The sequence below is a fragment of the Lepisma saccharinum genome, chromosome 29 (genome assembly GCF_977018435.1).
Source record: "Lepisma saccharinum chromosome 29, izLepSacc3.1, whole genome shotgun sequence".
Taxonomy (NCBI): domain Eukaryota; kingdom Metazoa; phylum Arthropoda; class Insecta; order Zygentoma; family Lepismatidae; genus Lepisma; species Lepisma saccharinum.
This window is the reverse complement of record NC_139257.1, coordinates 32323485-32349105: the sequence shown is the minus strand read 5'-3', so window position 1 is coordinate 32349105 and position 25621 is coordinate 32323485. Positions and strand designations below refer to the sequence as shown.

At 39.6% G+C, this 25621-nt stretch overlaps 1 protein-coding gene across 1 annotated transcript in view; it reads right to left on the bottom strand.

The window, feature by feature from the left end:
* The window catches only part of LOC145981457 (calcitonin gene-related peptide type 1 receptor-like), a 54104-nt gene that overhangs the window by 11308 nt on the left and 17175 nt on the right, over positions 1-25621 (bottom strand). Inside the window, exon 6 of the mRNA XM_083114688.1 lies at positions 22844-23064. Within this exon, the coding sequence (XP_082970814.1) occupies positions 22844-23064 (221 nt within the window). The remainder of the gene's footprint in view (positions 1-22843; positions 23065-25621) is intronic.

Here is a 25621-nt window from a genome sequence, read left to right as displayed (position 1 = left end):
GAAAGGAAATTATATTACTACAGTTGCGGCCCAAAAAGATCTAGGTGTTATCATAGATGAAAAGCTGAACTTTAAGGAACACATCGCAGCTACAACTAAAAGTGCAATGCGCCTCTTATGCCTCCTGTACAGATTCACTGAAATTGATACTCCAACTTCTCTTAGCCTGTTTTTCAAGTCATTCATTTCTCCGATTCTCGAATACTGTTCTCCAGTCTGGGCCATGGCTTCCAATACAAATCTTTCTAGCATGGATTCCGTCCTCAGCTTCTTTACCGCCATTGTTCGTCATAGAATTCCTTCTTTGCGGCATCTTCAGAAACCTGACATCCTGACTACTTTGAACATTCAGTTACTGCAGACCCGACGCGATATGGCCGATATGAATTTTTTCTATAAAATCATCAATGGGAAATTAAGATCTGAATCTCTTCTTACAGAATTCAACTTCAGAGTTCCCTCTCGATCGACCCGAAACACTGAATTGTTCCACACCTCCACAGCTAGGCTTTCTCTTATACAGCGCGCTCTATTCCACAGGCTGCCCCAGTTCTACAATAATTTACCCATAAACATAGACATTTTTGCCCCTGAAAGCATTTTCCGATCTTCCCTAAAAATGAATATGTAAATCTTTGTTTCCTTGTTTATGCCTTATGTTTATATTTAACTTTTCTTGTTTTTACCTTAAACCACCTTGACTTGTTCTTGTTATTTGTTAGAGTTTTCAGTGTAAAATGGCCTTAAAAGTGCTGTATCTGAAACTTTGAATAAATAAATAAATAAATAAATGTCAAGCTTTTTGCTGTTACTCTGTTATTTCAGTGTTTGTATACTTTTGTGTGTGAGGGGGCAAAGTAAATAGCAATTTCATTCCATCCACGTTTTTCTTTTGTCCCTTGCTCCACCATGTTGGACTTCTAATATGATCCATTTCACCTATTTAAGGGTGTGCGAGATTCCAAAGAAATCTTTTTGTCTGATCGGAAAATGTTGGAGATTTATCTATAAAAGTAACCATGTTTATTCTTTCTTTATATATTTTATATTGCATATAGCTTCAATTGTTTATTTGTGTATTTCAAATGCCTTAAGTAACCTGCACTCCCATTGGCTAATTCAATCTTAGCGCGGTGTCTAGTTGCCGCCATTTTAGCGCGGTAGTTACTTCCAGACAGTGTGCGTAGAGAGGCCACTCGGGACACAGCCAGAAACCATCGCTGACAATTATGGACATCGTAAGCCCAACGTGGCTACGTTTCATTAGTGGCGCGTTGTTGTAACACCAGATGCAACTTCGTGTAAACAGTTTTCCCTAGACAGGAGTGCATGGGAAGTGTAATCAAGTGTTATGTGCATATACCTTATAATACATAGTTATAGTTATCAGTGTGTGTGCCTTTGTTTTCTTTACAACTCCCAAGAGGATCGCGGTGAACTTTGCCCTGTAGCGACACAATCCATACCAGAGAGATGTAAGTGGTACCTACAATTTCACTTACATTTAGATCCTACCGGTTTGGATCATCATTCATTTCTGGTCCTTCACAGCCGGACAGGTTCTACATTCAGTTTTGGTCCTGTACGGTCCGGAACGCAAACATTTTTGGTCCTCCGCAGGCCGCGATCTCCTTTGTATTGAACATGAGGTACGTTATCATCAGTGATTTTAGTGACATTGTGTTGTGCAAGCTTTATTTTCAAGTACAGTAACTGCAAGTTATTGAAAGCATTACGTCATTCGTTGTAGCGCGCGGGATATTTTCCACGTGGCTGAAGGACACGCCCGGGAATTCCCCGACCGAGAACGCTCTCGCTGTTCGCTTGTCAGTGACGTTTCACACTCCTCTCCCTTCTCCCCTCCCGCTGTGTGAGGAACAGTCGGCGACCAGTGACATGACGTCATACACCGCTGGTGTGTCGCTGAGTTATTTTTAGACTGCAGTTTTCTGTTCCCCCGCGGGACTGGCCTTTTCGTTCGTTTCGTGCGGGAAACTCGTAGCGAGGAAAAACGTATCGCGGAGAGGTGCATAGCAGCCCACGCGTGCAGACGTGACATCACTATAGCAACCGTGCATCAGCTGTTCGAGTACCCGCAGTGTTGCAGCCTAACCAGGACTTCAGATGCCCAGATGGTCCAGTGAATGCCAGATCGGTGAGTACAACAGTGTTTGGTTCAATATTTCCTCACTTTTTCCTTTCATTTCAATACGCATTGCTTGTCCCTCCCACCTTGAGGCATGGCAGACTTAGCACATCTTCTAAAGCAACGTGCCGCCTACAGGGGGCAAATAACGAGATTGCAGTCGTATATTAGCAGTGTTGATCCAGAGGCGCCGAACGTTCAACAGATCAAGGTTCGGCTGGAGCAACTGAACACATTATGGCCCAAGATAGAAGAAATTCAGGATTGCATTGAATTTGAAGCCACAGACGATGAACACACGGCAGTTCGAGAGACAATCGAACTTTCATATTTCGATCTCAAGTCGCAGATGCTAACATTAATTGAGGGAAATCATTCAAATACAGACGGCGCGGAAAATGAACACAGGGCTTCGTGCAAGTCTCAAGTCAAGTTGCCATTAATAGAGCTTCCGCATTTCAGTGGAAATTACACCCAATGGGTATCATTCAAAGACACATTTTCTTCGCTCATACATGATAATTCGGATATTTCAGATATTCAGAAATTCCAGTATTTACGTGTCGCACTGAAGGGTGCGGCATTGCAAATCATTGAAAGCACACCAATTACAGCATCCAACTACGGTGTAGCGTGGAAACAACTCCAAGAGCGTTTTGACAACAAGCGTCTCATAGCTGCTTCACACGTCAATGATATTTTGCATATAAAACCAGTGTCGAAAGAAAACGCAGAGGAATTGCGATCGTTCACAAACACAGCTATCAGTTCCATCTCAGCGTTAAAATTATTAGCAGGAGATAGTTCACTATCAGATATAGTGTTAGTTCAACATCTTACTTCTCAGCTTGATGCCACCACACGAAAAGCTTTTGAATTAGAAGTGAATGATTCTGAATTCACCACTCTTGACAGTTTGTTTCAATTTCTAGAGCACAGAACCAAGGCTTTAGAGAAATTCAAACCAATTTCCAATGAAAGATCAACATTCAAACCACAGTTTAGTGGCAACACCAAACAACAAAGTCACAAACCTGCGCATCCTTCTCCTTCAAGATCGTATGTTTCTACTGTATCTCCTTCATGCCTGTATTGCAAAGATACTATGAAGAATAATAAGCATCCGCTGTTTGCGTGCAGTTCTTTCAAAGCAGCTACTATAGCTCAAAAGTACAAATTTCTTCGAGAAAACCAGATCTGTTTCAATTGTCTTGGACAGTCAGATCACCAGGGATTTAGGTCAGGATGCAAGGCAGGATCTTGCAAGTATTGCGGCGAGAAACATAATTCCCTTCTTCATGAAGATAAGAACAACAGAGAACGTCAAACACAGAAGCAGCCCAGTAAATCCAGAAGTAAATCGGCAGTAGGCGATGATACTCGTTTTCAGGATAATGATGCCCAGACTAAAGCAACATATTGTTCTGTCAAGAACAGAGAAACTTCGCAAGTTCTCCTAGCCACAGCAGTCATAAAAATCAAGAACGCATACGGCGAGTGGCTCCCATGTCGTGCACTTTTGGATGGAGCGTCGCAGAGTAATATTATGACAGAGCATCTTGCTCAGCAGATACGCATCAAGAAACAAAAACGCCGAATTCCAATCCAAGGGATAAATGAAGCTACAGTGCAAGCCTTTCACACCGTGGAGACGCAGATTAAATCCAGCATAAGTGGATTCACCATGGATGTATCTTGTTCCATCTTGCCAAACATCACAGGTTCGATGCCAGCGCAGAGGCTCGAAACTTCCACATGGGGAATTCCGAGTGACATACATTTAGCAGATCCTAGCTTCCATACACCTGGCAACATTGACCTACTTCTGTCTGCAGATGTGTTCTACACGATTCTCAAGCCAGAAAAACTTTCAAGAACAGGAAACTATCCAGCGTCGCAAAACACTGAGTTTGGATGGATTGTAGCAGGAAGGATTCCCAATGCACCATCTACGAACGGACCTTCGAAGTCATTCTTTGTTCGCACAGAAGAAACAGTCAATTTCCATTTACAGAGATTTTGGGATTTGGAGGAATTCCATGATAAGTTGCCTTCGCCAGAAGAAATCACCTGTGAAAAACATTTCCAGGAAACTACATCTCGTGATCGAGAAGGTCGATACACAGTCAAGCTGCCCTTGAAGAAGGACAGATCTGTTCTTGGTGACTCTCTGCAAACAGCGATTTCACGATTTAACCAATTAGAAAGAAGACTGGATCGGAACATGGAATTGAAAAGAGAGTACACAGAATTCATGGTCGAGTACCAACAACTGAAACACATGCAACCAATTGGCACATTGGAAGATGTATCCAGAGACAAGGTACTACATTCCACATCACTGTGTGATCAAGGAATCAAGCAAAACTACACGTTTAAGAGTGGTTTTTGATGGAAGCTCGTCCACAACTACGGGGGAATCGTTGAACAGTATACAAATGATTGGTCCCACGATACAAGAAGAATTGTTTTCAATCCTGCTCAGATTTCGTAGTCACAAAATCGCACTGACTGCAGACACGGCTAAAATGTATAGGCAAATTAACATGCATTCAGAAGACAGACCACTTCAATGCATCTTATGGAGAGCATCACGTGACGAACCGATCCATGTTTACAGTTTGAACACAGTCACTTATGGATTAACTTCAAGTTCATTCTTGGCCACAAGATGCCTCAAGCAGTTGGCAGAAGATGAATCATCAAATTTCACAGTAGCCACTCATGTCTTGACACATGACTTCTACGTTGACGATTTTCTGGGAGGAAATCATTGCATTGAAGGTGCAATAAAGCTGCGTGAAAGTCTCACAGAATTACTCCAGAAGGGAGGATTCAATCTACGTAAATGGTGCTCCAATAGCAAGGCAGTGTTAGAATCTATTCCAGAAGAATTGAAGGCAGTACAGGACCTAGTGCAATTCGACACAGAAGGCACAAAAACATTGGGAATTTCATGGCGCCCATCCACGGACGAATTTCTTATGGACAGCAAGGTCGCCACAACAGTGGATGTAGGCTCGTTGAAGATCTTCTCAAAGCGCCAAGTTGCCAGCATAATTGCACAAGTGTTCGATCCAATCGGACTAATATCGCCAGTGGTGATCACATACAAGTCATTCCTGCAGCAGTTATGGCTCCACAATATAGGATGGGATGATCCGCTTCCTATAGATTTGCAGAAAACATGGCGTCGTCTTCATTCGCAGCTCACATGTATTAACGAAGTAAAAGTACCACGGTTCATTTTGGCTCCAGGAGACATCCATAAAGTTCAAATTCACGGTTTCTCTGATGCATCAGAGAGAAACTATGGCAGTGTTCTCTTCGTAAGATCAATTGATTCAGAGGGTCACATAAGTGTGAACTTATTGTGTTCAAAGTCCAAGGTGGCTCCGGTGAAGAGAATCACTCTTCCACGTTTGGAATTATGTGCTGCAGTTCTACTAGCCAAACTCGTACACAAAGCATTGCCCATACTGCGTCTATGTATAGACACCATTCACCTATGGACCGACTCAAAAATCGTCCTAGCTTGGCTGGCGTCACCAGCCAGTAAATGGAAACCTTTTGTTGCCAACCGAGTTGCTATGGTACAGGAACTCACACAGGTCAGTGATTGGAAGCACGTTCCGTCAAAAGACAATCCTGCAGATCTGATCTCACGAGGAGTCGATTCAAAAACTATCAGATCACTTCAGCTTTGGTGGCACGGACCCACCTGGCTCCAAGAAGATGAGACACAGTGGCCATCATCCAGTTTAGCATTCCGTCCAGACGACAACACTATTCCAGAGCAGCGTAAGGTAGCAGCTACCACATTGGTCACTCATGTAACAACTGAAGAAGAAATCATATCTAGATATTCAAGTTTATCCAAGCTACTGAGAGTAGTGTCACTCTGCAAAAGGTTCGTCAGCAATTGCAGAAGCTCAAGAGAGAAAAGGAGTGAAGACCTTACCACCTTTGAAATTCAAGGCGCCACACTTGCCTGCATCAAGATAACACAACGCGCATTCTTCTCTCAGGAAATCAAAGATTTGGCTGACAAGCAGCAAGTACACAACAAAAGCATTTTGAGGAACCTTCATCCATTTCTCGACAATGAACAGGTCATTCGAGTCGGAGGAAGATTGGAAAACAGTGAATTGGAGTTTCAAAGCAAACATCAAATTATTCTTCATCCGAAGAGCCATTTCGCGAAAATTCTGATATCATCAGAACACAAGAGACTTATACATGCTGGTCCACAGCTTCTCATATCATCACTTCGTGAGAAATACTGGATACCTCGCATACGACAGGTGGTCAAACAGATCATTCACCAGTGCAACATATGCTATCGTTTGAAGGCTTCAGCAGCCCAGCAGCTGATGGGGCAGTTACCCTCCAGTAGAGTGAGACCCAGCAAGGCATTCCATCACGTAGGCGTTGATTACGCAGGGCCATACCACATCAAGACCGGAACCGCAAGAAGCAGATCCACAAGAAAATGCTACATTGCAGTTTTCACTTGTCTTGCCACAAGGGCAATTCATCTAGAGATTGTCTCAGACTTGACATCACAAGCCTTCATCGCAGCTCTACTACGCTTCACCGCGAGAAGAGGAAAGTGTGCAAGTATTTTTAGCGACAATGCTACGACGTTCCATGGTGCTAAAAATGAATTGCAGGAATTACGTAAACTCTTTCAATCACAAGAGTTCAACAAGGACATCAACAGATTTGCAGCAGAAGAGAATTTCCAATGGAAGTATTCTCCACCACGCAGTCCATCATTTGGCGGGATTTTTGAAAGTGCAGTGAAGTCTATGAAATACCATCTCCGCAGAGTAGCAGGAAACGCCGTGCTAACATACGAAGAACTAGTAACTCTGCTATGCCAAATAGAGGCCTGCCTCAACTCCCGTCCTCTTTCCACACTCCCTGATTCTCATGATGAATTCAGCTACATTACCCCTGGTCATTTTCTTATTGGAGGTCCTCTAACCTCATTTCCTGAACCAAACATTACAGATCTGGCTGCCCACAGATTATCCAGATGGCAGCGCATACAGCAGCTCCAGCAGCGAGTATGGAGGAAGTGGTCTCAGGACTACCTGCATAGTCTGCAGCAGCGACAGAAATGGACAGCCGTTCAGTCGAATTTGAAACCTGGCACACCAGTGCTATTGAAGGAGGACAATATTCCACCACTCTCGTGGAGAGTCGGCGTCATCCAAGAAGTGTTTCCGGGAAAGGATAACCTAGTGCGCGTAGTCACCGTTCGTACTAGAGACGGAGTCTACAAGAGAGCATTAGGCAAAATTGTGCCTTTACCACATTGGGAAGAAGACGCTCCATGAGTTAAAACATTGACAATGTATCCCCTAGTGTTAGGTTGGATGTGAACATTCCAACGGGGGGGAGTATGTTGGAGATTTATCTATAAAAGTAACCATGTTTATTCTTTCTTTATATATTTTATATTGCATATAGCTTCAATTGTTTATTTGTGTATTTCAAATGCCTTAAGTAACCTGCACTCCCATTGGCTAATTCAATCTTAGCGCGGTGTCTAGTTGCCGCCATTTTAGCGCGGTAGTTACTTCCAGACAGTGTGCGTAGAGAGGCCACTCGGGACACAGCCAGAAACCATCGCTGACAATTATGGACATCGTAAGCCCAACGTGGCTACGTTTCATTAGTGGCGCGTTGTTGTAACACCAGATGCAACTTCGTGTAAACAGTTTTCCCTAGACAGGAGTGCATGGGAAGTGTAATCAAGTGTTATGTGCATATACCTTATAATACATAGTTATAGTTATCAGTGTGTGTGCCTTTGTTTTCTTTACAACTCCCAAGAGGATCGCGGTGAACTTTGCCCTGTAGCGACACAATCCATACCAGAGAGATGTAAGTGGTACCTACAATTTCACTTACATTTAGATCCTACCGGTTTGGATCATCATTCATTTCTGGTCCTTCACAGCCGGACAGGTTCTACATTCAGTTTTGGTCCTGTACGGTCCGGAACGCAAACAGAAAAAAATTCCTGTCCTGATTCAAATTTCAGGAATAACTTCCAGACTTTTCAGGATCCCGAATGGTCATTTTAAAAAGTGGTTAATTCTTGATGCCTTCTCCATTGTAAGTGTCTGAAGCTTCTCAGAATTTTTTAAGTTTTTATTCAAGAAATGCAAAAACAATCACTTGACGTGAAAATGTTGCATAGAATTCAAGATTTTCAGACCGTTGGGAATTTTCAAACGTTCCCTGTACCGAAAATTTCCAAACTTAGCCGGGAAATTGCAAATTTTTTCCATCCCGAATGTCAGGATGTAAAAAATATCTCATCCCAACCAAAGAATTTCTGTCCCGCACCCCGAATTTCAACTAGCAGCCCCCGTACTACAGAGCTAGGGAAGAAAACATGTGGTTAGAAAGAAATTAATGTCTAGTCTGTGGTATGGATCATTAATGAGACATTATTAATGGAAAAGTACAGTGTGATAGTCAAACTAGAATGAACAACAAAACCTTTTTTATCATTCAATATTGAAGTGATTTTTTCTTTGCTTTACAGTGATGGATAAATTGTTTAACATGCCCGTATATGAGTACGAACCCTCTATTATATTCATGGCAAGCGCCCAAGGATGTACCAATATACGTTGATAATGGACAAATTCACAGAAGACAGAGCAGTTATCACTAGAGAACATATTTGTATGTATTAAAAACAGGCAAAATATGCATTTGCTACAGATGCGCTTGACATGAACCAACAGTCTTCACAGTGGAAGAGCCTGCCTCGTCCCTCGCGTAAACACCTACCAGCTTAGCACAGGGGAGAGACAATGAGATACCTCTGGGCACAGATCAGGGTTACTAACGCTACAAATATATGGAAAGAAACAACAGATTTAACCCACTACTGAGGGTACAATTCGTACTATATTCTTGATTAATTATGTACAAATATTTAATAACCTTTGAAGTCTTTTCATACAGTAATTTTCTTCTATTTTTACTTTTTATTAATTCTAATCAATCTTCTTCGGGCTTCTTCTTCTTATAATCAATATGGCATCTTCTTCTTATAATTAAAATGGCGTCTTCTTCTTATTGTTGCTAAACTTCTTCTTCTTGCAATTAATAAGGTTTCTTCTTCTTATAATTAATAATGCTTCTTCTTCTTATAATTACTACTGCTTCTTCTTATTGCAATTAATAAGGCTTCTTCTTATAATTAATAATGATTCTTCTTCTTATAATTGCAACGGTTGCTTCTTCTTGTAATTAATACATATTGTGTACTTTTTCTTCTTTCTTTTCTTTATCGATCTTTTCAAATTGATGGAAATATTAATAAAACCGATCTCCCAAACAAACAAAGAGAAAGGGGTTAGTTAAAGATCGCCGCCTGGCCGGCGCTAACCTTAACTTGGAGCTACAATGTATGCGCCTCCAAATCTGCTTGGGTGCTGCCGAGAAATGGCGCTACACCTAGGGAAAACAACCCAAAAGCCGCACGAAACTCTAAGTTCGTGGGAACTGTAATAGACACAAAATCGAAATTGCAATTCGACTTCTTTACTTTTGTATATTAATCGCTTATGTCATTACTGAATGATAATTCCCCCTTTTCTCCTTATTTATATCCTGTTATTATTTTAAACTTATTTATTTATTTCCTTATAATTAGTATTAATATATACCAGAAGCGTGCGGTAAGGAAAGGCGGGGCAAGCGCCGCTTGCGTTGTTTTTTAAAACACTTTTGATATCATAAGTCCGTGTTTTTCAATGCCTTTATATACCTTAGAATGGAATTTATTTACTATAAGATATTTACATTACAGAATTTTCATTTCCCCTATTTCCTGTTCTATTGGCTTGAAACATAAACCGGCTGCACCCTTGACGACGCTGGGCGATGCGGTACGATTGACCGCGTTAGAGGAAGAGGACTGCTCGCCCGCCTTTCTCCCCGCTTTTCGAGTGACTTATGCAGTTCTTGCATGGTCACTGTCCATTCCCGTTCACGAAGAAGAAAGGCCGAAGGCAAGCAACACCAAGACCGCATCTGTCTTTGGCAAGGGTGTTGGAAAGAATTCGTCCACACGGGCCACAAGTGTTGGTAACTTCCAGAATTTTCTGCGCATCTGTAGCACCACCTCACGCGGTACGATTTTCATGTTTGAAATTCTATAGTAATTAACAAATTACATTATGAAGCTAGCCAGTGATCACCAGTCGTGTGCTATTTATAAGAAATAAAATCACAGCCGGTACTTGAACATATCCGTCATGTAGTCAGTTACTCGGAAATATGGAGGGTATGTAACACTGCAACTGCAGGTAGGGTGAAACGGAAGAAGCGTGGGTGCTGGGATGCGTGTTGTTTTTTACTGTGATATTGTGCTGTGTTTTTCTGTTCTTCGTGTAGTGTTTTTGTACCTGATGTAAAAGTATGATTCTACATTGAAAATTTCCGCCATGGTTGACATACCAGACGAGCCATCGATTTGCAGTGTTGCAGGTAAGGACTTGATTATTAGGGGCCTTCTTCCAAAACCATTCACTTCGAGAACATAAGGTGAAAGGTTGGAGCTTGTTAACCATGAGCGACCGTGTCCTGAATTGTTCATAACCAAACCAACTAAGAAAGATGGGAAAGTTTTCATTAGGCAGTTTAAAACATCTCAGTACAACAATATTATCTGGTTATGTGGCAGCAATGATCTTAATAAATTATTTTGTTCGCCATGCGTTTTATTCAGTACAAATGTAGGACCATGGAACTCAGTGGCGTGCCCAAAGGGGGGGGGGTTGATGTGGGTTTTCGCCAAGTATTCCTAAAAAAGAACGTCAAAAGTAGGAAAATCCCTTTCGAAAATCCTGAGCACGCCACTGATGGAACTGTACAGGCTACGGTGAGTGACTTGAGCAATTTTTATAATGCAGTGCAAAGACATGAACGTTCGCAGAATCACATCTGCGCTTTCATTCAGTAACTGAAGACAAGTCATGATTCATAATTCTAGCCAAGTAAGAAACCGAAACCCGTCCGTTTATTTAATATCAAAACTTTATGCTAATAGGATGTTTCTTATTTTCAGGGTTAAAGAAGAACGTAATTTAATTTATAGTTGCCCTCAAATGTCAGGTAAATCATAATTTTCTTCATGGTTGGAATTTAAAAGTTATATCGAAAGGCTGTTTTCCTTCTTTAAAAACCGTGCAGCGAAGATTTGATTTTACGGTATGTATGCACATCACACACTCAAGCCCGATACGTCACCATTAAGCACATTATTGTAAATGGGGATGTGTCTAGGCCTATATTATATTTGAAATTGTTATAATTAACCGAAACGAAAAATTCACCCATCGCTTGCCTATCACGAAAGGTCACGGCACGCCCCTGATATATACAATCGTTATTTCATCACATCTTCTCTTTCCGTTGTCTCTATTTACAATCGTATAAGTTCTCCTGGGTGGTGCCATCTCTTACCCACTTTCCAAACTTATTTATGCAGCATCTTTTATAACCGTTGTTCCTCTTGCTTGCTGCCATCTATGGTCCTTTATTTCAAAGAAAAGCAACGCAGTTAGTGTACGTGACACAAAATTCCCCTCCTCTGGGTAAAATTTTTCCTTCTGAGAAGATTCGTATGCAAGGAAAAATTTTCTTCAACATCCATTCTTACTATTCACTTCTCATATGTACCTTTCAACATTTGTTTAACGTCTTCCGTACAATTATATCTTTTTACATTATCTAGATTTTCTCTTCTTACTTCCTTTGTCACCATATCTTGTATAACTATAGTGTTCCTAAACGTTTCTAATACCATATACGGACCTTCGTACTTGAAAAACAGTTTTTTAATTGTGCGGTCAATGGCCTTACTTATTGGGTGTGTTTTACAATAAACTATATCACCCCTCTTTACTTCTATCTTCTTTCCTTTCGCTTCCTCTTTTGACGTCCTCTTCTTTCTTTTGTTATACAGGTCATTGAAAAATTCTTTCCTTGTTCCTCTTTCCATAACCTTCTTTGGCCATTCTAAATCATCGAAAATCATCGGCTCTGCTTCATATCCCAAGAAAATCTCTATCGGGCTCATATTCGCCTCAGCTGATATAGAGTTATTTAATAACATAACTATCCTGTTAATTACTGCACACCACCTTGTATGATGATCATGACAGTACATTCTGAGTAACCTCACAATCTCTCCATTGTAACGCTCAATTGGATTTGAACTTGGATGATATCTTGTTACATTAATCAATTTTATCCCTTTGAAATATGTATACTCCTTGAAATACTCTGAAGTAAATTGAGTCCCGTTGTCTGTCAACATTTTCTTTGGACTACCATAATGTTTGATAAATCCTTCATCCAACTTCTTGACTATCTCTTTGGTTGTGGCTTTCTTTAAAGGATAGCACATGATAAACTTGCTACATATGTCCACACACGTCAATATGTACAAAAATCCCTTAGACCTAGGTAATGGTCCTATTAGATCTATCGAAACCATGTCTAATGGCCATTTAGCGATAATATGTAATTCTTCTTTCTTAAATTTTATCTTTGAAGGTTTAGTTTGTATGCAAATTGTACAATTTCTAACATGGTTAACAACGTCACTCTTCATAGTCTTCCATACGTAAAATCTTCCAGCTAATCTCAGCGTTTTGTCAACTCCGAAGTGGCCAGATCCTTCATGCACGATCTCGAGTACTCTTCTTATCAAAGTTCGTGGTACACTAATCCTTACTTGGTTCGGATTCTCATAACTAACTTGGAACACGATGCCATTTATAACTTTGTATCTATTCTTTATCTTAGACATTCTTGTTTTCTTGTTTCCTTCCTCTCCTTCCAACACCTTGATAATCTCCCTTAGTTCCTCATCTTCCTCTGTTCCAACTCGCCATTCCTCTTCTTTAATACCATTTACTTCTTCCTCAGCGATAGCGTTGATTTCTAGCCTAATCACTTCCTCTGGTTCCTGATTTCTCTTTAGAGGTGCTCTACTTAGAGTATCTGCAACATGGTTTTCCTTTCCTTTTATATCCATAACATCAAAACTGTACTGTTGCAGTAAGATCGCCCATCTCGTCAGCCTTGCATTCCACTGTCTTGCAGAATTTAACCAAACTAGACTCTTGTGATCACATACCACCTTGAATCTTCTGCCTTTCAGATATGCAGAAAACTTTTCTATTCCAAATATTATCGCTAAACACTCTAGCTCACTTATAGTATACGCTCTTTCAAAGTTCTTCAAGCTTCTGCTAGCATATTGTATTACATTATCTTCATTGGATTCGTTTTTCTGAAATAGGTATGCTCCAAATCCAATGTTTGATGCATCTGTGCCTAAAAAGAACATTTTCCCGAAATCAGGTTGGCTTATGGCTGGTGCTTGTACAAGGTCTTGCTTAAGTCTTTGGAAAGCCTCCTCTTCGTTTTCCTCCCATTTCCATTTTATATGTTTTCTTAGAAGTTCGTATAATGGCTTGGCTTTGCTTGCGAAATTGTGTATAAATTTTGATCGCCAATTACATACTCCCAGGAATCTTTGAAGTTGTTTCCTTGTGTTTGGTCTTGGGAACTTGCTTATAGCGTCATTTTTGTCTGGGCACATCTTTATTTCACCTCCAGATACTACATGACCTAGGAAACGTATTTCCTTCCTTGCAAAAGAGCATTTCTCCAATTTGACAGTTAATCCTGCTTCTGCCAATTTACTTAATACCCACTCTATTTTTTCTATGTGTGTCTCCCAATCTTTCGTATGTATACACATATCATCCACATATATAGCAAGCCATTCTCTTGTCTCTATACTAAATATTCTATTTAGAGCCGTCATAAAAGCTGATACTGACGAATTTAAACCATATGGAAGCCTTCTAAATTGAAATAACCTTGATCCATATCGAAACGCTGTATATTTTCTAGACTCTTCTTCTATTTCTACCTGAAAGTATCCCAAAGTCATATCAAATGATGTGAAGTATATGCTGCCTGAAAAAGTGTGTAGTAATTCATTTATTCTTTCTACTCGGTTTCTGGGAAGTAGCACGTGTTTATTTAGCTCCCTTAAATCCAGTACGGGCCTCACACCTCCGTCCGGTTTGTCTACCACGAGCATTGGGCTTACGTGTACGCTATTGGAGTTCTCTATTATCCCCCAACTTAACCATTTCTTCAATTCCTTTTCTACAGCTTCTCTCTTTGCAAAGGGTATAGGATATTGCTTTGACACTATTGGACTCGCTGTGTCTACCTCAATCCTATAGGTGTATACATCCGTCACTCCTGGGCGTTGGCTAAATATTCCCCTATGTCTCAACAAAATATATCGTAAATCTTCTTTTTCATTTTCTGAGATCCATTGACACTCATCCACTTTGGCTTGTATTTCTTCTTTCGATGCGTTGTATTTATGGTCCTCTATTTCGACCTCTTTTTCATATTCACCTTTTACATTTTCATTTTCAATTATATCATCGTAGTCTTTCTTCTTATACACTGCATCATGTTTCTGATATACAAGACTTTGCTTCCTAATGCCTATTTCGCTCTCGGAACCTTTTATTTCGTCCTTCATAGGGATATCTACTTTCATGTTCTCCATTGATTCTAGATTTAGCCGTTTTTCTTTTATGTGTATGTGCCCATTGTAGTTTTCTAAGAAAGGTACTCCTAGGATTATATCACACCTCAAACCCTTTATCACCAGAAATTTTACTTCGAAATTAGCTCCTCTAATGCTCATCATGATGCGTACCGTGCCCTGAATTTTGTATTCTTCATTTCCCGCAGCCATAACTAATCTGACGTTGTCCTTTTCAGAAGCGTCTAATTTTGCTTGTGGGTATTTCTCTTTAATTCTTTGCCAACATTTATAGCTCATTACTTCGACAACGCTCCCACAATCGATCAAGCATTTAACCTTAATTTCTATTATTTCTGCTTCGACATACAATGATCTTCCAGGTTTTAAGTTTTCAAAACTCGGCTCTCCAATTAAAAATAACTTCAGAATTCCTTCTTCATTTATTGTATGTTCTCCCTTCATATATTCATCATTTTCCTTTGCTCTCACACCTGGGAGTTGCTGCGAGAGCTCTACAAGTTTAGCCTCTCGACCGATTCCACGTTCCTCGACTCCTCATTTATCTGCTGCCATCCAGCATTTCCTACTTCGTTTGCACCTGGCTTCTGACTAATTCCACTGCTTCTCTTCGCTCTTCATTCAACTCAGAATTTCCCCTCTCGTTCCTCTCGTTGTAATTATTTCCTCTAGGTTGCCTTTCGTCTATCTCCATCCTTCTTTCTGAGTTTCTTCGATTCGCATTTTGCCAATAATCATTTCTTCCTCTATATCCGCGGTTTCCTCTCCACGGTCCTATATTCCTTCTATCATAATTTCTTTGCTCTTCCTGAACATTATTTCGCATTATGCCGTTTCCGTTATCTTCTAAGAATCCTCTTCCTCTGCCTCTATATGCATTTCTGACTTCTATGTTCCTAATCCCGAATTCTTGTTTCCGGAATTTCTGCTCTGGACGTTGTTCCTCTTCAGGATGATGCCTCTTAGGATAATATCTACCTTCCTTTTCTTTATCCCATGACCTTTGAGTCTTTTTCAGCATGTCATCTGTTCTGAGGTAGTCTATCAAGTCTTCCACCTTCCTTATCTTTACTACAGCCACCGCTCTTTGCGTCCATATTGGTAGTGTTTGTATCACTTGTCTAACCAACTCTTCCTCATTCCATTTTTCATTCAAATTTCTGAAGCTCCTTAACGTTTCCCATGTGTGTGCTTCCAAACTCTCAACCTTGGACCAATCTATATATTTTCTTTTCAATGTCTCCAATTGCCTTTCCTTAATTTCCTCACTGCAATAATATTCCAAAAATCTTTTACTAAACTCTTCGAATGTTCCAAACTTGTGCTGATTTAACTGATACCAGCCTGCCGCAGACTTTTCAAAACATCCTTCGATTAGGTCCAGTATCATATTTCCTGGTATCCTCATTAGCTTCACGTTAGTTGTTAGTTCCTTCAGGAATTCTCGTGGACACTTGTCAGATATATTTCCATTAAACTTGGGCAAGTGTTGTAATTCATTAGGCTTAGGGATTCTTGTCTTATATTTTCCAACTTCCAAATTACTTCCGTTTACTTTGTCCAACCATCTTCCATTGTCGCTCCCTTCTTCACTACTTTTCCATTTCCTTTTCTTCCTCTGATGATACCTTTTATGCTTTATTTCCTCCTCTGTAGTTGATTCGTCGCTACTACTTTCGTTTTTTATTCTCCTCTTTTCATACTCTTCTTTTCCATCATTTCCTTCTTGATTGAAACCTATTGGCTTATCTTGTATTCTCATATCCTCTATTTTAGGGATTATTCCTCTCCATTGTACTTTATTCTCTTTCTTTCCTTTGTCGATCTTACTTTCGAGGGTTTGCATCTTCTTATTACTCTTCTCTAATTCTTCCCTAACTTCTTGCCGCTCTCTAAATTATCATTTCTCTAAATTTTAAAGTTTCTTTTACTATTGTTTCTTCTGTCGCAATCTTCATTTCCTCTACTCTGTTTTCTACTTCATCTATTTTGGAAATGTTAATATCTATCTGCTTCTTGTTTGCCAATATTTTATTTTCTATACTCGTACTCCTCTGCTTGCATTCTTCATTCACTCTTGAAGCTTCCCTTTCGATCTTTCTATTGGTTTCTTCATGTCGTTCATCTGACATCCTTATCATTTCTTCTATCTTTCTCTCAAATGCTTTCCTGTTTTTTTCACAGACTTCTTCCATATCTTCTATTTTTCGATTATTTTCTTCCAACCTTTCTTTAACTTCTTTGCTGTTCTCTTCCAACCTTCTGCTGTTGTGATCTTGACTTTCTTTTATTTCCATCATCATTTTCATCAACATCTCAATCGTATTTTGTTCTTTTTTTCTTCCTTTTCCTTTAACTTTACTGTCCTACATTCCTTGCATTCGTATCCTTCTCCCCTTTACATATCTTCTCATATTTTTCTTTCCGGATTCCTTCACATAACCAGTGTTTCATTTCTTCACATATATTACACTGTATTATTTCTTCCTTATTTCCTTCTTCGCCACAACATATATATTTTCCTTCTTCCATTTTTGCTTTACTTATCTTTCCAAATTCTTATTCTTCGCGTTATTTCAACCTCTGGTCTGTATCGAGCCCCACACGTTGGCCGCCATTAATCAGTGCCTCGTCCCTCGCGTAAACACCTACCAGCTTAGCACAGGGGAGAGACAATGAGATACCTCTGGGCACAGATCAGGGTTACTAACGCTACAAATATATGGAAAGAAACAACAGATTTAACCCACTACTGAGGGTACAATTCGTACTATATTCTTGATTAATTATGTACAAATATTTAATAACCTTTGAAGTCTTTTCATACAGTAATTTTCTTCTATTTTTACTTTTTATTAATTCTAATCAATCTTCTTCGGGCTTCTTCTTCTTATAATCAATATGGCATCTTCTTCTTATAATTAAAATGGCGTCTTCTTCTTATTGTTGCTAAACTTCTTCTTCTTGCAATTAATAAGGTTTCTTCTTCTTATAATTAATAATGCTTCTTCTTCTTATAATTACTACTGCTTCTTCTTATTGCAATTAATAAGGCTTCTTCTTATAATTAATAATGATCCTTCTTCTTTTAATTGCTACGGTTGCTTCTTCTTGTAATTAATACATATTGTGTACTTTTTCTTCTTTCTTTTTTTTATCGATCTTTTCAAATTGATGGAAATATTAATAAAACCGATCTCCCAAACAAACAAAGAGAAAGGGGTTAGTTAAAGATCGCCGCCTGGCCGGCGCTAACCTTAACTTGGAGCTACAATGTATGCGCCTCCAAATCTGCTTGGGTGCTGCCGAGAAATGGCGCTACACCTAGGGAAAACAACCCAAAAGCCGCACGAAACTCTAAGTTCGTGGGAACTGTAATAGACACAAAATCGAAATTGCAATTCGACTTCTTTACTTTTGTATATTAATCGCTTATGTCATTACTGAATGATAATTCCCCCTTTTCCCCTTATTTATATCCTGTTATTATTTTAAACTTATTTATTTATTTCCTTATAATTAGTATTAATATATACAATCGTTATTTCATCACATCTGCTCTTTCCGTTGTCTCTATTTACAATCGTATAAGTTCTCCTGGGTGGTGCCATCTCTTACCCACTTTCCAAACTTATTTATGCAGCATCTTTTATAACCGTTGTTCCTCTTGCATGCTGCCATCTATGGTCCTTTATTTCAAAGAAAAGCAACGCAGTTTGTGTACGTGACAAGCCCCTCATCTCCATGACCAAAAAAAGGTGAAACAGTGCATGCTCACAGTCTTTTTCGACATTCGCAGCATTGTGCATCGAGAATTCGTCCCCAGGGAGCAACCTTCAGTAGTGAGTTCTACAGGGTGGCCACTCCAGGACCATGATAAAATTCAAGTATAATTCATGGTTTTCAAGGCGAATTTTCCAAAAATTCAAAGGTACAAGAAGATATTTTCTTTATTTCAACCTTGTGTATTACCGCTTCTCACCCCCACACACAAATATAGTATATTAACTATATAAATGGTCTTTGTGAATCCAATGCATCCAAAAAATTTGATTCAATTCATTAACCGGTATATAATTTAAAATATTTAATTTAAAGTGTGAAGTTTACATTTGCCATTTCACGTACTGACACTCGAAATACATTTACAAACACAAGTCACAACTATTACGGGATATACTAATCTACGAAAAATTGTTAATTATATAAGAATTTCAAACTCAAATTTACCTAATCAACTTCAAGATCTCTTATGTTGCAATAATCTTTCGTCTGTCAGATACATTGTTCTGCAAAGGACAATAACAAAGGGTGCGTTCCGAAAGTCATAACGAATCGAACGGAAGTAACTGGGCTCGTGAATCTGGTGAAACCAGTTATTTGACAGACTTATGGGACGCTCTAGATGAAAGCGCAGGCGCAGCGGTTTGTTTATAAAAAAATTCCGCATGGCGTCCAGCGGAAGGCATTCCTTCTGACAGAAATAAACTATATTGCGGATACTGTTACTCATTTTAATCACATTGTAAGAACAGTTGAGGCACACTCATCTTGTGCATGTTGCTTCATATCGCTCTCTGTTAAAATTCCCGAACTAGTGCAGTTTGGAGCCATCATGCACCCGCGGTGTCTGCAGGCAGCAGACGATTCTCAGTGAACAAACCAGCCTCCTGCCCCGTGCGTTTGGTGAATCTCTTTCTTGCACGAGACGCACGGAATGGACAGCATAATGAACCTCACGAAACGCACGGGTGCACTTATGGAACGGCTAGTTGCCATAACTCGTTTAACGTGTTAAACTCGTGCGACTTACGGAACGGGCCCAAAGTAAATGGATTGAGAGAATTCTGTTTCATTTTCCACGCAGCTTTCTTTTTCTTCCTTGATATAAATAAAAGATAAACTGTGAAATACTTGCCTCAAGGGCATTTATACATATGCATAAACTCAATTGGATGTGGATTAATAAAAGTTACAATTTTTCACGTCTACGGAGAAAAGTTCACGCAGAATTCCCGGAGCCTAAAATTCACGTATAATTCCCGCCGAGTGGCCACTTTGTTCTACTGCCAGGTTTTAAGGCATCTGAGGAAAGACATTCGGCGAAAAGAACCAGATCTGTGGTGTGCGAGAAACTGGACGCTCCACGACAGCAATGCACGCTGTCACCAAGCACTCTTCACATGTGAGTTTCTTGCTGGAAACAGGATCTAACTTCCGCTCCCACCTTACTCGCCAGATTTGGCTCCTGTGCACTTAGCTCTCTTCCAGAAGATGAAGATCCAGTTAAAGGTAGCCATTTTGACATCACTGTAGAAATCCAACGCAACTGTCAGAAGGTGCTTGACACACTTCGAAAAGAAGACTTCCAGAACACATTCCAGATGCATGAAAGCTGGGAGTGCTATATTGCTGTGCAAGGGAACTATTTTGAAGCTGATATTGTGTAAACGTACATAAATAAAGTACTTTCTTGTAAACAGAGCAGGTCTCAAAATGTGTTGATACCACCTCGTAATACAGGGTTAGTCAAAATTATGTTAACATTAATGGATTGGTTTATCCCATTTAATGTTAACATAATTTAGACTAACCCTGTATAATTGCTGAATGTGGATAGCGAAAAATATTGCATTTCTGTCTTTGCACAGGGTGCGGCAGTGAAACGGGCAATTTGGCAAACCTGGAAATAGTAACTTATGTGAGGAAGAAAAAAACGGGAGTGCTGCCATCTGGAAGACAAAACTTTTACCATTTACTCTGGTAGTGGCAGAGAGGTTACAAAAACAACAACAGTTTCATTTCATGCTCATTTTAATCTTACATGTAATGATCCGGTTCCTTCTACTCATGCAATCAAAGTGCTGGTGAATAACTTTGAGGAAACTGATAATACTGTGAGGCGAAGAGAGGTGGAAGTGAAAAATGTGTGTGTACATCAGAGAATATTGCAAGAGTGGAAGAAGCCTTCGGCAAAAGTCCCACGCATTCTGCACGAAGGCATGCATTGGAACTTGCCATATCTCATCGTAGCGTACGGAGAATATTACACACGGAAATTCAATACCATCCATACAAAATTTTGTTTGGGGTTATTTGAAATCAGAGATCTTTAAATCTGAACCACCATGGAACATCCAGGACCTGAAGGATCGAATACAAGAGAAAGTCAATAGAATTTCAGTGCCAATCCTGCAAGATGTGATGTCTACCTTCACTAAAAGACTTCGAATGTGTGTGTGATGCAAAATGGGGGACACTTGCGTGATGTCATTTTCAAGTAATTGGACATTCTGTGCTGTGACATGTATGTGATCAATGTTTCTAAGCATTCATCACAAATTGTAAGCATTGTGCTTTCATTCTGTATTTGTTTTATGTTACCGTGAATAAATTTGTACCTCTGCAGGGTGACCGCTCAAGGACCATGATAAAATTCAAGTATAATTCCTGGTTTTCAAGGCGAAAAAAATCAAGGGTCCAAGCGAACGTGTTCTCTATTTCAACCTTACGAATTACAGCATCTTACCAACCACACACACAAATATATTAACAATGTTAACTAACAAACAGGACTAACAAAAATAATCACATTTTACTTTACAGTAAAGCCCCTATCACACGGAACTGGATTTCTAGTAGGAATGCTCTAGTTGGCGCTGAACTGACTTTCTAGGTAGACATCATGGCCGCCTGGCTGACTGCTTGACTGGTTTGGAGGAATAGGACATGTTCTAATTGCTACTTACTTTCCTCGACTGGATTCTGTGGAACAGCGAATCAGAGCATAGATTCGCCATGTGAAGATAATCTGTGATTGTGCAAAGAAGTGTTTTTGTCTATGGTTTCCAAGTGTTACTCCAGCAATGTATAACATATACAGCATGAAAGGCATGTCGAGTTACACCATCTATGCTGAGTGCACTGTGTTTACATTTGAAACAACTAAAATATTCTTCCATACGTGTACAGTAAACGTTGTAAAGTATGTATTTAAGCGGCGCCATTGTTTTGTACCTAATAACATTTTATACGAAACGTTATTCCTCTCGGTTGAATAGTTATCGGCTTTTAAAAATGTGAAGTGATACATTGTTTACATCTCACGCGGCCGCCATTACAACTTCAGTCGTGACGTCTAGATGGGAACAAAAGTATATCGACAAGTACGCTGATAAGTATCGTGTGTGGCCAAAACTAGCAAATGGGTAGCCAGTCCAGCGCCAACTAGGGCATACCTACTAGATATCCAGTTCCGTGTGATGTGGGCTTAAATCTATACAACATATTGTATCTTATTCTGGAATGTCTGCAAATCTTTAAAAATAATGTAATTCGAATTGTAGACAAGATTGTTGTAAAGCTGCAATGTATTAACAATCAAACTTCCCTTTAGGAAGTTGATCTCAGAAGACATCTATTTGTCAACGAATGTAAAGATACCAATCAACAAGCAGCCCAACGAAAAAATTATGGTCTTGTCTACGCTGTTGCTTACAATGTTCTGAACCAATTCAGTTTTTAATAATGAAACTAACATAACAATAGAAAGACCAATGGCTGGCCGACCTGCCCTCCCCCACCAAAAACAAACAAACTGATACACCCATGATATCCAAGTATCCTACCATCTCTCAAATCACCACAAACCATTGAAGAGCAGTCTTTAAGATTCTTGTTTCTTTACTGATTTGTGGCACTGATTTGACCAGATTTTACACTGTACCGTGACACCTTAGGAAACACATTGCATTTTGTGCAACAGAAACGTTTCCTTGGTATTTATGCAACAGTTGCACCCAACAATGTTCCTCGCATGTTAAACATTTGTTCAGTTTAATGGCATATGTGAGGCAGGTTCACAAAGTTCCTGGAATCCGACAATTGTATCTAAAAGGCTTTTGTGGGGTGGCAACACTGCTTCAGTGAAGTACAGTCAGTGTGGCCAATTTTATGTTCAGTTGGCGATACGATCGCAATCGTTCAATCAATTAACAACTATTGTTGATCTTGAGCAACAATAAAATCATGCAAAATTGTATTGGACTTACATGATTGTTTCCTCTGGCACGGATCCTCTTGCCAAGGCATAGATGCCTGTGATGATGAGCGGGAGGGCCCACCCGATGAAGTAGAACCACCGCATAACGATCTCGTCCTTCACGAAGACGACAACCAGGGCCAGGTGAAGATGAAGTCCTTCGCAGAACATCCAGAAGTAATTTGCCACCATGAAGTAATGGACCAAGAAATGCAGAGCCTGACAGAAAATCTGTGAAAGGAATGAAAAAGGGTTTATACGAGGGATGTTCCGAAAGTATGTTTCGTCATTTGTTTCACGGGGAAGCTTTATTACAAACAGAAGAATACAATGTCATAACAAAATACAATCGTTTGGCTATTTTTCTACATAGTCGCCACCGACATTGATACATTTGTTGTACCGTGAAATCATTTTCAAGAAACCCTGCTGGTAAAAATCAGTGCCCAGCGATTTAAGGAAGTTCCTTACAGCCTGTTGCACCTCTGCATTGCTTCCGAAGTGACGTACCGATAGTGCTGACTTCAATGCAGGAAAAAGTTGGAAGTCTGATGGGGCAAGATCGCGGCTGTAGGCAGGGTGATTCAATCTCTCCCGTCCCAGACAATGAATGTGTTTTGCAGTGACCCTTGCTGTGTGGGGTCTTGCATTGTCGTCCAAGAACAAAACCTGAACTGGAAGTCATTGCCCTGGCGCTCGTACCGCATCAAGTGTTCACCCCTGAGCAAGATTGCAAGAATGACAAAAACCCATTCATAGCGCACGACGGCACGCACTTCCATTTGTGACTACGTTTCTGCCATACTGGTTTGAACTCGAATGAGCTCGGGCACGTCGATCTGCTGCTTATCTCTATTCTTCGGCACTCTGCGCATGCGCCATCGCTCCTCTGCTCTCGCTCCTCCCGTCGTGAATTCAGGAAAGATTGTCTTTTGTTTTGACAATGTGTTTTCTCACTTTGTAATACAGCTTCCCTGTGAAAATAAATAATGACGAAACTTACTTTCGGAATGTCCCTCGTATATTCCGAAAGCAGATATATGTGAAATATCGGATGCAAATATACTTATGTTTAGGGGTTCATACGAAGCCTCCCCACCCCAACAAAATAATACTTGGGTGTAAATTCATAACCCTACTTATGAATACGCTCCAACAGAAATATTTTTATGTATGAAGGCTGAATGAAAAGTAATGTCTAATTTTATAAACTGAACAACAGTGGTTAGCACAGTGTTCTTTGTGAGTGTTCCTTCATCAATTTCATATCACCACTCATCCTCATTGTCGCAATTAGCCAAAGTGGCAGAAAAGTAATACTAAATATCAAAAATCTAAATCATGTTCATGATAGTAGCACACAGTTTCCAATATTTGAGAACATCAGTTTCTTGTGAGATGTTAAAATATTTCTTATGATATGTGCTGACAACATTCTCAAAACAACACATAAAAAGCACAATACAAGATACTAAAAGTTTGTCAGCTTTCGATTCCATCAGTAACAGCTCTGATGACGACTCCGAGATGGAGTCAAAAGCTTTGACAAACTGAAGTGTCTCGTATTGTGCTGTTTATTTGTTTTGTGTGTGTCTATGGGATTAAAGGAGTTAACATTTTTTGACTTATTAACACATGCTTGAGTGCATTTAAGGGAGGGGGGCAGAAATAAACAATAAAAATATACCCTAAATATGGTAGCGTGTGTGAACATGAAACATGGCATTCTCCCCCAAATTTAAATAAAATGCTAAAAGATCTGACGTATGAAGAAATGAAACTATTCATTTAGTCATGTGAATTGCTAGAAAGTTTTGTATTGTAACATTGATAGCTGTGCCATTTACAAAACTAAAAGAGGATATGTCATGTATATCTGCAAAATGACATCGTCAAAATGACCATCTTTGCGAATGCACTCCGTGAAGCTCTACAGAACTCCCTGAATCATTGCTGAGCTTATGGTGTTCATTTTGGCACGAATCGCTTGCTTCAGATTGACAACTGTCTAGGTTTTCTCAATGTAAACCTTTTTCTTAGTGTCCCCAAAGGAAGCAGTCACTGATGTAGAGATCTGATGTCTGTGGTGGCCACGAAATTTCGCAGCCTTAGGGAAATGACCATGTGCTGAAACACACAACTGCCATTGAATATGACGTCCGGGCCTTTTGTTTTATTGCGATTTCATCATGCTACAAATACAATTTTAACATGGTTCGATTTCGATTTACTTCTGTTAACACATACTTTGGAGTTTTAGCAATCACTTAAGATTTTGTTCAATATAGGCTATGCTTTCATAGTTAGATTAGGCAGGCCATGTTTGGTTCTCTTAGCATTAAAATAAAGTCCCTAAATGCATTCTACTAAGGTTGTGATTTACTTGCAACATTAATGCCCACTAGTCTACGATACTTACGGTCGCTTGTGAACGGAAAATACATTGTCTATGGGAAGCACGCATGTTTGCGTAAGGTAATTTTTAAGGTTTTTTTTACACATAGCTAAATAACTTACGAAATCCAAACAGTGCTCATTACGTTAAGGAGGGTTCAAATTTCATGTGACAATGATTGCCAAAATGCTATGATAACTAGTCTTCCTGCTAGGAGAATTTGAAAATATCATAAAACAATCGGAACCGTTACCAAAGTAATACTAAATTTATTTTTTTAAAGTTATTTATTTATTGAGAAAATTTCTGATACAGCACAGTTGCCATTTTACACTGAAATTCTCAATAATGAAAATGCAAAGATAATAATAATAAAAAGCAAATTTAGAAAAA